This window comes from Ciconia boyciana, chromosome 7, assembly GCF_034638445.1.
Source record: "Ciconia boyciana chromosome 7, ASM3463844v1, whole genome shotgun sequence".
NCBI classification, from domain to species: Eukaryota; Metazoa; Chordata; class Aves; order Ciconiiformes; family Ciconiidae; genus Ciconia; species Ciconia boyciana.
Window position 1 is genome coordinate 64,777,254 of NC_132940.1, and position 14,505 is coordinate 64,791,758.

The 14,505-nt window shown below is 42.8% G+C and overlaps 1 protein-coding gene across 1 annotated transcript; it reads right to left on the reverse strand.

Annotated features, from left to right (window-relative positions):
- Positions 1 to 5,834: 5,834 nt before the first annotated feature.
- LOC140654883 (serine palmitoyltransferase small subunit B-like) lies at positions 5,835 to 6,077 on the reverse strand. The gene has a single exon (XM_072868737.1). The coding sequence runs from the start codon at positions 6,075 to 6,077 to the stop codon at positions 5,835 to 5,837; it is 243 nt and encodes an 80-aa protein (XP_072724838.1).
- Between the last annotated feature and the right edge of the window lie 8,428 nt (positions 6,078 to 14,505).

Below are 14,505 nucleotides of genomic sequence, written 5' to 3' on the forward strand. Positions count from 1 at the left end.
GAGGGAAGAGCCGGGAGCCACCGACAGCCTGGGATGATGCTCTGACTGCAGGCTGGGCGTGGGTTCGTACCCGCTGTGCTACTTGGCGCCTTGGACTCCCCTTCCCGGCCCAAAGGTGTGCCTGCTGCCTCGAGGGATGGGAGAGGACTTGGGTGACTTACAGTCCTTCTGCACCGTGGGGCCTGGGTGTTTTAATCAGGCTCCTCAGCGAAGTGTTAACAGACATTTCCGATTTACAGCTAGGAAGCTATGCACCGATTATAAGGTAGGAAGGTAACAGGTTGGCGCAGCCCTTTTGCCTGCGCTTGGTCAGAGCTTTGGATACAAATTCTTCCTCTAACTGGCAAAGCCATCGCATCTCTCCTTTCAGATGGCTGCCTGGTGGCCCGAACCCCAAGCTGTTACGTGGGGTGGATCACAAACTCACCTACTGAATGTGTTGTGGGGTTTTTTTATGTGGTGGTTACAAACTGATTTGAGCAAGGTTGGAAATCAGATGCTCATTGAATGCTCAAGCGCCTACAAACTCATCTATTTTCCTGCCTGGCGTATCCTTAAAGAGGAGCACTGTCAGTAGGAGGGTTGTGGAGAGCCTCGCTCCGGCACATCGCGTGTTGGGAATTGTAGTGATGGATACGGGTTCAACGCATGCCAAAGGAGATGATATTTGAGTCCTTTCTGTCTTACACGAATGCCATAGCCATTAGGCTACTGGATTTCTCTCCTCCTTTTAAGGCAGCCACATACCAGCCTCGGCTGTCTACGCAAACCCAACTGGCAAACAGAATTTGTGAACTCCTGTGGGATAAGCAGGAGGTAAACCCTTTGCTGCTCAGCTGCCGCCCTCTGTTCAGTTAGGTACCTTGAGTAATTTTCTGGTAAACTTTAGGCGGTCCAGTGCCTCTAATTTTAAACAGCAGATAAATAGTGGAAAGCCTGCCTTATAAGATTATGGACCACATATTAAATATGTCAGCCGAAACAGGCAATATTCTTATATGCATTTTCTATAGCCTTCAAACCGAAACAGGAATAATCCCATTCTGCATAAAGTGTTAACTCTTGCCTTTGTCGAAATGTCCTTTTGCAATACTAGGTTATTCGTAAATGTTCTTTTCCTTATACGTTCCATACAAAGGAAAATAAATTGTGCCCAAGTTGTGTATGAGAAGGGACAACATTTTAGAGTCTTGCCGTTGTACGATCCGTGAGGACTCCTCTCGATACCCTCAGCTGTGCTGCTCAGGCCAGTTCCTCGGGCAGGGCAGGCAGTTCAGAAGGGGAGATGTGAAAGTCAGTGAGGTGAGTGAGAAGCCACTGATGCCGCAGAGAGGAACAGAGGCAAAGCCCTGGCCTCCTCAGGGAAGCATTAGGAGGCAACCATTCACACTTTCAAATTCTTATCTTTGTCCCTCTGAAACATATCTAGAAAAATTTCTATGTAAATACTATTCTATATAGTATTTGCACTGTATACTGGAAGCGTCACCAATATAGGAAGAATAATTTTCTGTAACAAAGACGACTGTAACTAAGCTGTTGCATGAAGTAGTTTCAGCTGAGCAGGAAAGTAAGCAGAAAGTTTCAGCTAAGCAGGACTGAGTAATTTAAGGTCAGCTTTGTAAAAGGAAGCGGATCTGCTGTAAACTCAACATTGTTCTAAACAAATACAGGCAAGATGAAAAGGAATATGTTTTGCGGGAGGCAGAAGCTATGAAGTGCTGACAGGTTCACCTTGGAAACGATTTTCGAGTCAGATAATGAATAGCTAAGATAAGAAATCAAATTATGCTCTGATGTAAATAGTAGCATAGACAAAATGCATACGTCGTAGTAGCAAAACAAAAGTAACAACAAGGAGCATGAACTTATCTTAGCCCTCTGAAAACTGTTAGAAGTAATCAGTAGCAGAGGGGTTAAGTTCCGTGTGAATAAAATAATCATCTTCATTGCCTTTAGGAATTGTAAACTATTTGGATGGATAAAATACAGATTATAGTTTAATGAGAGATAAACTGTAAAAGTCCTACAAAAATAAACCTTCGTAATGAGGACGCTGTGAATCTACCATTATGTATTATAGCTGTAAACATCAAACAGTTCATCGTGAACAGCACAAGCAGTTTTATTTTAGCAGATGTTTATTATTTTATTCTTTAGTTTCAACTCTTGCTGAACCAGCGTTGGTAAGTTGTGCAATTTAAATATGAGATTCCTTTTAAGAAGTCAGTGAAACAGTGATCTGAACGGTGCTCCACATCACCCTCACCTTCCTTTTTAATGTATAGTACCACGGTGACAGAAACTTCCCCTGTGTAAACGCATGGACTGGGAGGTCAGGTCTCTCCACAAAGGTGGGGAGTGGAAACGATGTTAGAGTACCAGACTGGTTATATGTCAGAAACTAACTTCATCAAATTAAGACTGCATTCTTAAGTCCTCATTTGCAAATACTAAAATTAATTCCTTTATTGACAGAAAGTCACTAAGCAAGCACATACTGCATACACACGTGTCGTCAGCAGGCCTAGGCGAGAGCAACAAGCACCTCTTATTCATTCATCGATTGATAATAAAACCCAGCAAATGGCAACTGCAGCCAACCATCTCTTCTCCCACGCACACACCCCCAAACACTCGGCCCACACGGACAGCAGAAAACAGGCGTGTGGAATTAGTAGCTATCTAGTGCGGCAGGCACTGGCGTTAAGGATTTGATACTCTCTTGTTGAGCAAGCAGATCTGACCACGTTTAGGAGACTAACCAGCCATCCCAGTGTCTAACAACCGTCCTCCTCTCGCAGACTGTCTGTACCAGTGTCTCTGTGCCAAAACTGTCTGCAGGTGGCTGGCCTGTCTATGCGAGAAAGTTTGTCCAAAAATCTTTGCTTCTTTGCGAGAAACTTAGGCAAAGTGGGATGGAAATGCTGTTGGTGCTAGCAAGAAGTCAGTGGGAACTGAACTCGGTGTAGGTGTCCTCAGAGAGGGTGTGCAGGCAGGAATTGCAGGGAATATTCCATTTGCTGTTCCTCTTGCATTACTCTCTGTTTCAGCCATGCGACAGTAAATCTAGGTTTGCAACACTTTTTTTTTTAACAAATGTTGTTAAAAGTTGTGAAATGTTGTTAAAAGTTAACACTTTTTTAACAAATGTTGTGGCCGCTCAGTGCCGACTACTGAGCCAGTACAGACTCTGCTGACTGAAAAAAATCTTGAAAAATGTTGAAGCAGGCTGTTACAGTAGTCCTTATTCCACGTTGGATAGCATCTGTTCTCACACAGCTGGGGTAAACGCTGTATCGAGTGCATGGCTAGTTTGACAGACTCCAAGTTACACCAGTGCCTGACCTGGATCAAATTTACATTGCCAGATGAGCATGCACAGGCCTGACGTGAGCAAATCTGGAGCCATGGCCTTACTCTGTCAATTCAAGACCTCGGGCTGCTGGTCAGAGCGCAGCTTCCAGTAAGGAACCTGCCCAAGCAGGTTAGTGTTTTGAAACTGAAGTTGCAAGGTGGAGTTTGCATGTAATATTTTAAATCCTATTCTGTAGATGAGAGCCTTGGTGACGTGCAGGGAAAAGGTTGTAAGGAGTAAAGTTAATCAAGAAGTTGGGTTTTTTTCAGCTGCCACTTGGCCCTTTGTTTCCTTCTTTGCTTTTTGGTGCTTTCTTAGCTCTCCGATTCACACAGCTGAGCTGAGATCTTTGCTGCTGCAGAACGGCGTGGAGAGCTGAAACGGCATTGCTGTCACTAGCAGACACGCAGGAGCCGGTCCCTGCCGAAGGACTGCCGCATGCAAACAGGGCAGCTCAACAGGCACGATCCTGCGCCGGCTGTTGCAAAAGAGGCACCAGGCACTTCAGGCAACCACAACAAACACCAAGTGGGCTTGCGCTGGAGAGACGGGGAAAGGGCGGCAATAAACAAAAACACGCCCAGGGTAAGAGTTCCTACTTCTCCAGCCTGATGTCAGATTCCTTAATGCCAACAAATACTTTGGATGTATGTGTATCGTCTTCTACTGTAATTTAGTGTAAACATATTTATGTTGGCTTGCTTATCCAGTGAGCTTTCTTCGCAGGTATACAATGCAATATGGGCACGTCTCTCCAGCACGTATAATGCAAAATACTGCATTTACTTATCTGCATTATAGACTGACAGTTTTGAAACAAAATTGTTGTCTTCATAAATAGATTAATAATTGACGTAACTAAAATACTGTATTTCCCTCTTCTGTTCCTAAACATGAATAAATGCAATATACATCCTGAGCACAAAAGCTGCTAGGAGCAAATGTAAGATATTTACTACTTTAGCCATTATATTACCTTAATAAAACATGCAATTGGATTCTAATCTGAAAGCATTAAATAGAAGATTTTTTTTACGAACTTAGAGATTACTTGGGTACTGTCAAAAGAGTTGTTAGTTTAAGCTCAGCTGCCCTCATTTTCCCGAATAAACTACTTTTATCTCCTATCTTATTTTCCCCTAATTATAAATTGGGAAAGTAACTGAACCTCGTGTTATGATGACAAATAACATAATTAGTGTCTTCACTTTGTTTTATTTGGTCTATGACCAAATGTCATTTCATAAGTCATTTGATTGCCACTGACTAATAACATCCTGTTCTCTTGAAGGAGAGGATATTCTAGGAGCATCTCTGTGCTGGAAAGATGTAAGAAAAGTCATTTCAGCGCGGGTGGGAGCAAAGTTGCATTGGTGTTACCTTGTACGCACCTTGCTACTACTCTGTTCTTCTCCTGGGATGATACAGAACGCCGATTCTAGTTGCCAAGTTAATTGTATTGCTACTTCATCCCTGGCCAGCTCCAGTCGATGTCCGCTGCAGCAAGCCGGCAGCACAGGCATCTTGTGTTTCTAAGGCTGAAGCTTAAAAAACACGGACTTTGAAACAAAGCCAACTACAGGGTGTCCAGCACATTAGTTACAAAGTCTGCAGCCTCAAGAGTTCATGTTTCAGACACTGCTGAACACGTAGAGTATAAAAGGAGGTAAAAGAGGGGGAATAAGGAGTTTAGGACAAAAGGGGAGACATTGTATTTTAGGTAGGGTTTTTATTGTTTTTCAACTGAAATGTCCCTACCACAACTGAATATGTAGTTGCATGTTCTGTATATGATGTGCATGCTTTACCAGTCTTCCAAAAGTAAAACAAAAATGATCTTTTTTCTAAAGTCCAAGAAAATGAGAATTGTATTATAAATTTCTATGGAAGTAAATCCCCACATTTTTAATAAACCAACTGCATGATTTGCATAATGATGACAAACCAGTCAAGTAATTCATTGTATTAAATAATTGAGGAAACTAAATAAATAATAAAATCGTTCTATAAATACATACATACCAAGCTTAGAGAAGCAGCTTATAGTTGTATAGTATTGTGCGAAACCTTTTGTGTACATATCTCTCCTGTCAGCAAAGCTATGGCAGACAAGAACAAATGTATGCCATATAATTTCTCACGATGAAAACTCTCCATATCCAAGCAGCTCTCCCTGGAATAACAAAATATGCAGCACAGTTGTTTCTGTACCAAACCCAACTTTGTAACTCCAGCCAGTCTTTAAAATGGAAAGCTCTTTAAGAAGCAGTCAGTCAAGCGATAAAAACAAGGACTGATTGAAATTGTTTTGGCAAAATAATTTGCTGTCAGAGAGTCCCGGAATACGGAAGAACATTAAGAGATACTGCAGAATAAAACAGTGTTTGCACACACACCCTGAACCTGTTTCTAAACAAAAATGGAGTGTTAAGAAAAACACTTCTTTGATCCAAAAGTCAGTCTCGGGTTGCCAATGTTACTTCACGATAGAAACAGTATTTTCATGTTGGTTTCCAAATAAGTGCACGAAGAATTGAAAAGCCGTGCTAACGTGGACGGGGACAAAGATGTAAGCAGTGTATAATACCATAACTAACATAGTAATGTTGAAAGTGTAGAAGAGCAGTTTTTCCCAGGGCTCCATGAGATAGCTGCAGGTGATTAGTTCAAACTGGCAGTACAGCCAATACAGATAGTTCTTCATGCTCTTAATATCCATCTTCAACTTTGTGCCACTTCTGAAAGCCTTCCCTATTAAGTAAAGGATAGTTAGTAGAAATAGAAACCTTACCAAAAAAAAAGGCAAAAAAATATATAAAAACATCGTATGGGCAGCAACTCCGTGCTACTCAGTTTGCTCATACCGACCATTTTTAGTAAATGATTTTTTAAAAACCCAAGAGATCTAAAATTCCAAGACTGTGAATACATCTTAAAGCATAAAACATGATCAGATAGTAACAGACTAGCATGTGTCATTATTTTACCCTGTCCCATAAGAGGTTTCATCTGTATTCCTTTTTCCTTTCCTACATTCGGTTCTGACCATGACAGTCCAATTTGTGTTGACAATCCCTGTGTACTGGGCACCATCATTTACCAAGGAGGCTCCACAATGTCTCTTTTTTCCAGAAATCGGTTACCCAATAACTGTTGCAATTCTCTTCTCCAAGCTAAATTCTACTTTCATAACTTTGCCTTGCACTAGATTCTTTAAGACTGTTGAAGCGGCTTAATTCAAAAAGCACTTCAAACCCCCGCTCCTTCACCACTCGTGGATTTTGACATAGAACTTGGCTGGAAGTCTGATTTCTACTACTGCAGACTGAATTTTGTGTCTTATGCTTCAGTTGCTGCTGGAATGCAAACTGGGAGTATGCAGAATACCACACATACAGAACTACAATGAAAGGAAACTATATACAGATTATCCAGCTTCTTCTGCAACAGAGGTTGAATTGATCTGTTGCCAGAATGAAAACATATAAATTTATTGTAAAGCTTTGTGTTCAGATTAATGCTACTAATTATTGAGCGTTACATTATATAGTTGCCAGAATACAGAACTGGAGAGGTAAAGGGGAAACAGGAGTATTTCAGTTACTGGTGCTTCCTGGCATTTGGTAAATAAGAGGAGACAAAACAAAAACTGTGATTCCCCACTTTTTAATTGGAAAGTTAAGAACTTCTGGTGGTGTCAAGATCTGTGGAAAAAAACTTATTCCACATAAATTAAATACCACTTCATAGGTGTATATAGAGTGGGATTTTATCCTAACAAAAGCCAGTTCCTAAAGTTTTAAGAAAAATTTCACCTCACCTTTTCCATTTTGCTTCCATAGCTTCCCCGCCTCTTTTCTGCCTGACAGGTGAGATAAACTAGATAATGCTTCTGTAGTTAAGAATGATTATTAACTACTTTTAGCAATATCCTTACTATATCTATCACATTTCTGTACCTTACATGCAGTTTTTACTAAATCTAGGTGATACTTAAGCCTCTTATCATCAAATGTATTGCCAAGCGACATTGAGGAAAGACTTCTTACAAAAAAATTGGTTTTGTAAAAAGTAGAACTTACCTCTTCACTTCTCCCTGATGACAAAACGTCTAGGTGAGATATGCTTCCTAACACTTCTGCCTGTTGCAGCTGAACAGCTCCTATACAGATTGAGAAGCAGAAACAATTAGCTTTGATCCTCAATTACAGAGTGTGTCCTCCATACCCCGCCCTTCCTCACTGTTGCTAAAAACTCCTCTGGCCAAAGCTCTCTGCATTATGCAACAAGGACAACCATCATCTGGCTCGGTATCGTGCTCTCATGATAGCACTGATTTGATAATTAGTACAAAGTCAGAGTTGAAGAACTGCAGGCAGGGAGGAACATACAAGGCTGAAATACTATTTAGGTCAATCAGCAAAAAATGTTTACAATTAGTGCCTTCCCTAATTTTGAATCTCAAAAAATATCTCTGCTTCTGTGGGACTTCACGATGCAGGCTGCCAAAGGTCCTACAAGGTGCAATTTAATGTCCATGCAAAAATATGGTGTCAGAGTTAGGTAGCCACAAAAATGTAGCTCAATTAGTATGTCACAGCAAAGCCTCTGGTGAAGCCACCACCTCCTGCAACCTTTGATTAATACCACTTTCAGGCAGTTGCCAGTCTTCTCTGCGTCGGTATCTCCTAGCCCCATATACACACCCCAGTTGTCCTCATCCAGAAAAACCAGAGTGGAGAGAATATGTGGACAAGATTCCTGCAAGGAAAAGATGGTGAGTTTTTCTTAAAAATGCTACAAAATAAAACCAAGCCACAAATGCTCGAGGCACTTTAATGATCTAATTGGTCAAGTAAATTAGGTAGAAATCTGCATAATACATTATGTTCTAAACTATCTGCCTGCAGTCAAATCATTTCCAAATATGAATCAGCTTCATTTTGGGAGAATATGCCACAAGCAATGTCTAAGGCATCTGAGCCTCACCTTCTTTCTTCCCTTCCTTACCAAACACAGCCTGAGCTGATCTATTAGTAAATGCCGACCTACTCCCTCAACCTTTTTTTCCCCCCGTAGTTTTCAACAAACTAAAGTTTTCTGTTTAAAAACTGTCCACTTTCCCTAGCAAATTCAGAAATGGTAAACCCCTGCCCCTGGCAGCAGTAGTCAATATGCCCCATGCCCTCCCTTTCTCCTGCAGAGCGAGGGTCTGCCACAGGAGTGCATCTCCCAAGCTGGGCGAACTACTACATCTGGAAGACGTAACTTAGGTTGCGGTCTAGAGAATGGCCTCATCAAATGTGAAATACAATTGCCCTGGAGTAGTGCTGCAGGATTATTATCTCAAGAGTTTATACTTTCAACCAGACTTTTTCAGCTATATATTTCAATGGCATATGGAGGGCTGGGGTGGGACAAGGAGTTTTTTAGGGGTTTTTTTCCGTGAAAATGTTGGTGAAAAACAACGTATACACAGGAGAAACAACATTTGACTACCACAGTGCCCACATTCTTGGCACGCCAGCATCCCTGCTTTGTGTTAGTCACCTCCCCTGCAAGATGGATCAGCCTCTTCAGAATCCTTTAGCAAGATGCAGTGGCAAAGCACCCATTACCAGGGCAGCCAAAGGCAGGGCTGTCACCTCAGCGCTCTCTGAATCCTCTCCAAAAAACATTTGCATAAAAGCCAGGAAAACTTGGGTAGGTACTTCTGCCATTCTCAAGTGCAGAAGTGTACAGATGTTTGCATTCTTTTCAATAATTCTCCACTAGTTCTTTCAATAAAAAATCCCCTGAGTTGAAACAATGCAGAAATGTCTGGTTTGCTTTAGTTCTAACAGCTTCAAAAAGTTTTTACCTGAGAGCCGTTGTGAAAGAGATAGGTGGTAGCGCAGAAGATCAGGTGATTTCACAGAAATAAAACGTTGGGGTAAGCAGAATCCATTCCCAATGTGATGCTGTAAGCAGATCTTGGACGGTGGTACGTAAAGCCCCCAGGCATCCTCTCCTCCTCCTTGACTTCTGAGCAGCCACTCCTGCTGCTTTTCCCAGCTTTTACCCCAAGGGGAAAAAAGAACTCAATACCTTTCACAATCTGTAATCAGATGTGTATAGCTTCACTCAGAATACAAAATTTGCCCGAAATGCCTACCTTTTAAGGCAGTTTTAGCCTATGTGCTTTAAGATACTTTTCCCCATACAGAGAAGGAACAGAAATAGTCTTCAAGATTAAAAAAAAAAAACAAAAACACAACAACAACAAAACCCAGACAAAAATGTATTTGGTAAGACACTGTGATGGATGACTGCAGATGCATGGAGAAAGCATTTTTTTGCAAAGATCTTACTCTGAAGAGCAGGAAGGAGACTCTCCTAGTTAGCACTCTGTCCCAGAGGGGCTGGTCCCTTGTTTTCAGGTCTCTTGATTGTGTTGCCCACACAATTAAATTTCAAAACCTCTTTTTACTGCTTCTCGCTGTGGTTTCCAGCCAAACAAATTCAAACACAGCCATATAAAAGTCATACAGTGACACAGCAATCATTCTTCCCAGGAAGGGAAACATGAATTAAAAAAGCAAACCAGAAACATTCAAATTACTACTGCACTAAAGGAAATCGCCAGCCTCCCTTTTTTAAGTTCAGTGAGGTTCCCCATATGGAGAAGCGGCGGCTTCTGGTTTATACAGAATTTAGCAGATTAGCTCCATAAGCAGAAGTAAGGGGTTTTTTTCCTATTATTTCGTGCCTTATAATGGGATCCGATGATGTCTAATAAGGTGTAAACTCATACTGAGGCATTTGCTCTGCATTTGGCTTCAGAATGGCTGTCTTCTGTGTGGCTCCTCTGCTGTCTAGTAAGGGCTATGTAATAGTCTGCTTTTCTCTTCTTGATCATCTCTTTTGATAAAATTTATATCTTTACTTTCAGTACTTCTTTTCCTGATTTAACTGAAATTGGTCACGGGTTAAAAAGTATGGTATGCGGGAGTGTAGAGAGATAGAGGTAATGAAAGAAAATAAGCCTCATTTCCGTAGAAGACCAAGCTAAAAATGCCTGAAATATCTCTGCCTCACACCTATACACTGTGGTAAGTCATTTATCTGTCTACTTAAAGTTAAGACACTGGAAAACAATCAAAGTAGAAAGTCAAGGGGATCAGGAGAGCTTTCTCTATATTTTTCTATTTTTCTCTCTCTATTTTCTCTCTATTTCTCTCTTTCTCTCTACCCTATCTGTCTATCGACACAAAGCAAGGCACAGACAAGTTTGTTTTGTCATAATAGTATACTTCAGTTTGTTTGATCCCTTTTGGCTCCAGCACTGTTTGGAAAGAATGAAAAGAAGCAATGATAGACTATTAACATAGTGGGGAGGCAGCCTTCTGCAGCAATCTGTGACAGCCAGCATCTGCACATGTGTTAGTACAAGCTCTTCTGGCTGCAGCTTCAACTCCATAATGTGGTTCTTCTTGGCCTGGCAACCTTTTCCTGTCCTCTCCCTCGTGCTGGCAGAGAGAGCAGCTCAGGGAACCTGTCAGGCCTGTCAGGGCAAAGATGTGCCAGTGTCCTCAGCGTACGCACAACCTGACCACACAACTGCAGGTGCTGGAGGACGGGACGGGATGGAAACACATGACAAGGGCAGGGAGATGGTGGGAGGTCAGGCAGGCCAAGGCAGCCCAGGGAAAGATGAGCTTAACCTGCTACATAAATAGTGGTGCCAACCTCCTCCTATGAACATCTGCAGCCTCTGATGGTTATCCTCGGTCCTCAAGACACCTGAGCACCAGCTTCACGGCACAGGGAAAGAAACTCAGCAATAAGGAGTGGCTCGTATAGTGAATTGTTAGTTTGACTTGCCAATACAATCAAGCTGCAGGAAAGAACCTAGAGAATATACACTACTATTCTTGGAGAGGAGAAAAATTGCCCTACAGTGTAGAACAGGACAATTCTTAGAAAGGCTCTCTTCTGCATGGTGTAAAATATCTGGCATGCAGCTCCACAAATCCCAGCACCAGACAACAGGTTTATCTGGAGCAGTATCACGCCTGGAATCAGGCTATATGACACCACGTAACAACTAGATGAGGAACGTATCTTGATGAGGAATGTATCTTGGCTCCAGCTCATAGGGGTTTGACTTACTGCTGTTTGTAATGCAAATAACAGACTTTAATTATTACATTGTTGTCTGCAAGAGTCATACCATTTCCCAGTATGCTTCCCCACACCTGGCTAGACCAGCTCAGGAACTTTTTTAATTCTACATTAAGACAGATAATTAAGTAAGTGAAAACTATGGAGGCTAGTGATCTCCAAAGGCACAAGGAATATGCATAGTTGGCCCAGAAGGATTAGGCACAGACTATTTCAACCTGAAGAAAGATGATATCATACCATTTAATATGTCGCAACCTGAGCGTTTCATAAAAGTTGGACAGTTAGGCATGTCAGTAGGGAGGAGCAGTGAACCTACATCTTCCCAGTTGCAATTGCTTCTTATCTTACTATACAGCTCACTCACGTAATTTTTTATTTAGCTACCACTGATGCACAGGAAACTCCAGAAAAGCAAGTTTCTTCTGCCCACCAGTGTCCCAGCAGTATATAAAGCACGCTCTTGTGTGGCAGTCTGCCGTCGCAGCTCTTGCATGCTTGGTCTCACCGAGGTCAGGGGCTGTTCTCTAAGTGTGGTTCAAATTCAACACATTTTCCAGCTCCAGGCTGTGCCTTGTTCCTTCACCTGGCAGGCTTTCACGTCCCTTTCTGAATTGAGGATGGGTCCTTTAGGAATAGAAAAAATAAGGGAAGCTATGTGTTCCTGCACGGAGCCGCTAAGCTCTGCTTTCTCCCTCTTGTTTCTCTAAGCTGTTAACAATGTTTATCAGTTTCAGTTCTTTTCCCCCTGTTTCCCATGCTGTGGTATCACTCAACATGTAACTGATGTTGTTTCAGGCATAAAGCAAATATAACAGAAAAGGAAAAGCTGCCTAAAAGGACTTTAAAATCTAGAACTGTACAGATACAAAGCCACGGCTATGAGTTGCAGAGCTGAATGCCCAGCCTGGGCCTAGAAGCTGATTAAACTGGGAGTTCTCCTGAAACCAAGATTCTCCCATTCTCTAATTTCTAGGATCATTCTGTAGTTTTACTTTAAAACAGGGGTGATAAAACCCTAGCTATTTTGCAGACCTTCAGCACACTTTATACAAAGAACTGACTGAAGCAGTAAGGAGAAGAAATTTCATTTGGCTTTTAGAAGAGAAATAGCTGTGGTTCTTCTTTATTTTAGACATTTTTACAAGCATACAGCAAATCATATGCATAATGACAGTCATAACAAGTATAGTTGTGTCAAATACTATGGAAGGATTTATTAACATAGGACTTGGAAAAAAAAAGTGCATTTTCTCAACCAGATTGTTTATTCTGTATATTATTCTAAAATCCTATTTCCTGTCATTAGCCTGGTATAGAGAAAACTACATCAGAATGCCCTGGTAAAAGTGACACCACAGTAGAGTGGCACAGGATGGTAATCGGGGACTTTCCATTAGCACCGGTCAGGGACATCACATCCTCCTGCACTCCCATCTCCTCGTTTCTTCTCCCCTCCTCATTCAGATCGGAAGTATATGCACCTCTGGTGAACAATCTGAGTAAACATTTCAACTACGTACTTCAGTGAAATTCCACCTTTAATTAAGCACTCTGAAGCTGACTCCCGAGTACTCCTGCAGCAACTGAGTCTCCAGAGATGACAAAAAACTACTGCAAACTTCGGTTGTGCTGTCAGCAAATACAGTTGTCTCCCACATGTGTGTGGAGTAGAGGGTTTCTATATATAGGCTCAGGGTGGCAACAGCTGCAGTCCCATGTGCTCCATTACTGCTTCATCCCCTTCCCAGGAAGACACTCAGCTGCCTGCTTCTGTCACAGGCATTGAGGGAATCCCAAAGCCTTCATGACTTAGCCCAGTGGCAAAAAAGACAAAAAGGGCTCTTTAGCAGGCAACAATTAATTTTAAATCATTGCATTGCATTGCATGACACCCTCCCCCATCTAACACTGAAACCACAAGGAACAGTGCACTGGGTTTGGAATATGCGAAAAAACATTCCACTTAGGAGCATCAAAAGGATAATAGCTGTGTGCTTGGTTCTCTCTCCCAGGTATGTCAACAGATACTTAGCAAGGGCTAGGAATCCACCAGAACTGGTGCACCGTACAGAAGATTTCTCTGTAAGATAAATTAGCATCGGCTGAGGTCCAAGGAGCTGGTTTTCAGGAGGAAAGACAACTCAATATTTGTTTTTTTAAGAAAATATGCAAGATGAAAGGATGACCTCAGTGATCTTCTCTTGTTATAACTAAGGCAGGTAGTTACCAAAATGGGTGTCCCTTCCTGGGCAAGAATAAGGAATTACTCACATCCTCTTTAACTTTAATTTCAGTTGTGGCATCTAAAGCCTACCTGAAGCTTTTATGAGTTCTCAAAACTGAATTAGGTATTTCAGCAGAGTATAGCTCCTCATCCAGCCATCATCAGGCAACCTGGCCTTGCTCTGAGAAAAAAGCCCTGCCAGTCGGCTGGGGAAGGGCACAGCGTCTCTGCAAGGCAGGAGCCCTTGGTCCGTACCTTGTGAGGGGCAAGCAGGAGTCATTAAGTGCTCAATTTTTTGCCATAAAACAAACCCAAAGGAAAACAAAACCCAAAAAACAACTCACTCAGATCTCATCTTTTCATTACAAACGAGGGGAGAAGGGCGGCTGTGCAAAAATCTCCTCAGCACCCGTCCCGCCGCTCGCCACAGCCGAGCCCGCGCAGCCCACAGGGCTCCCCCGGGCTGCCGGCCCTCCCCGCCTCCTCCGCCTTCCCGCCGGCCCCTCACATCTTCTCAGCCTCCTCGCTCGCCCTTCACAGCACCCTCAGCGTCCCCGCCGGCCTTCCCGCGACTACCGGCCCGTCCCTCGCCCTGTGCTGCTGCTTCGCGTCGCTCCCTCCACCGCGGGCAGCCAGCAGCACCTGCCCTACAAGGTAACCCGGCCGATGTCCCCCGGCTCCCTTGGGCCGTCGTTCGGCCGAGAGGCGTCGAGACGACGCGGGCATCGCGCCAGGCCTCACCGAGGCGGCAGCTGCC

Excerpts from the sequence above, each read along its gene's own strand:
- LOC140654883 (XM_072868737.1), bottom strand. The coding sequence starts at position 6,077 with ATGGATATTAAGAGCATGAAGAACTATCTGTATTGGCTGTACTGCCAG.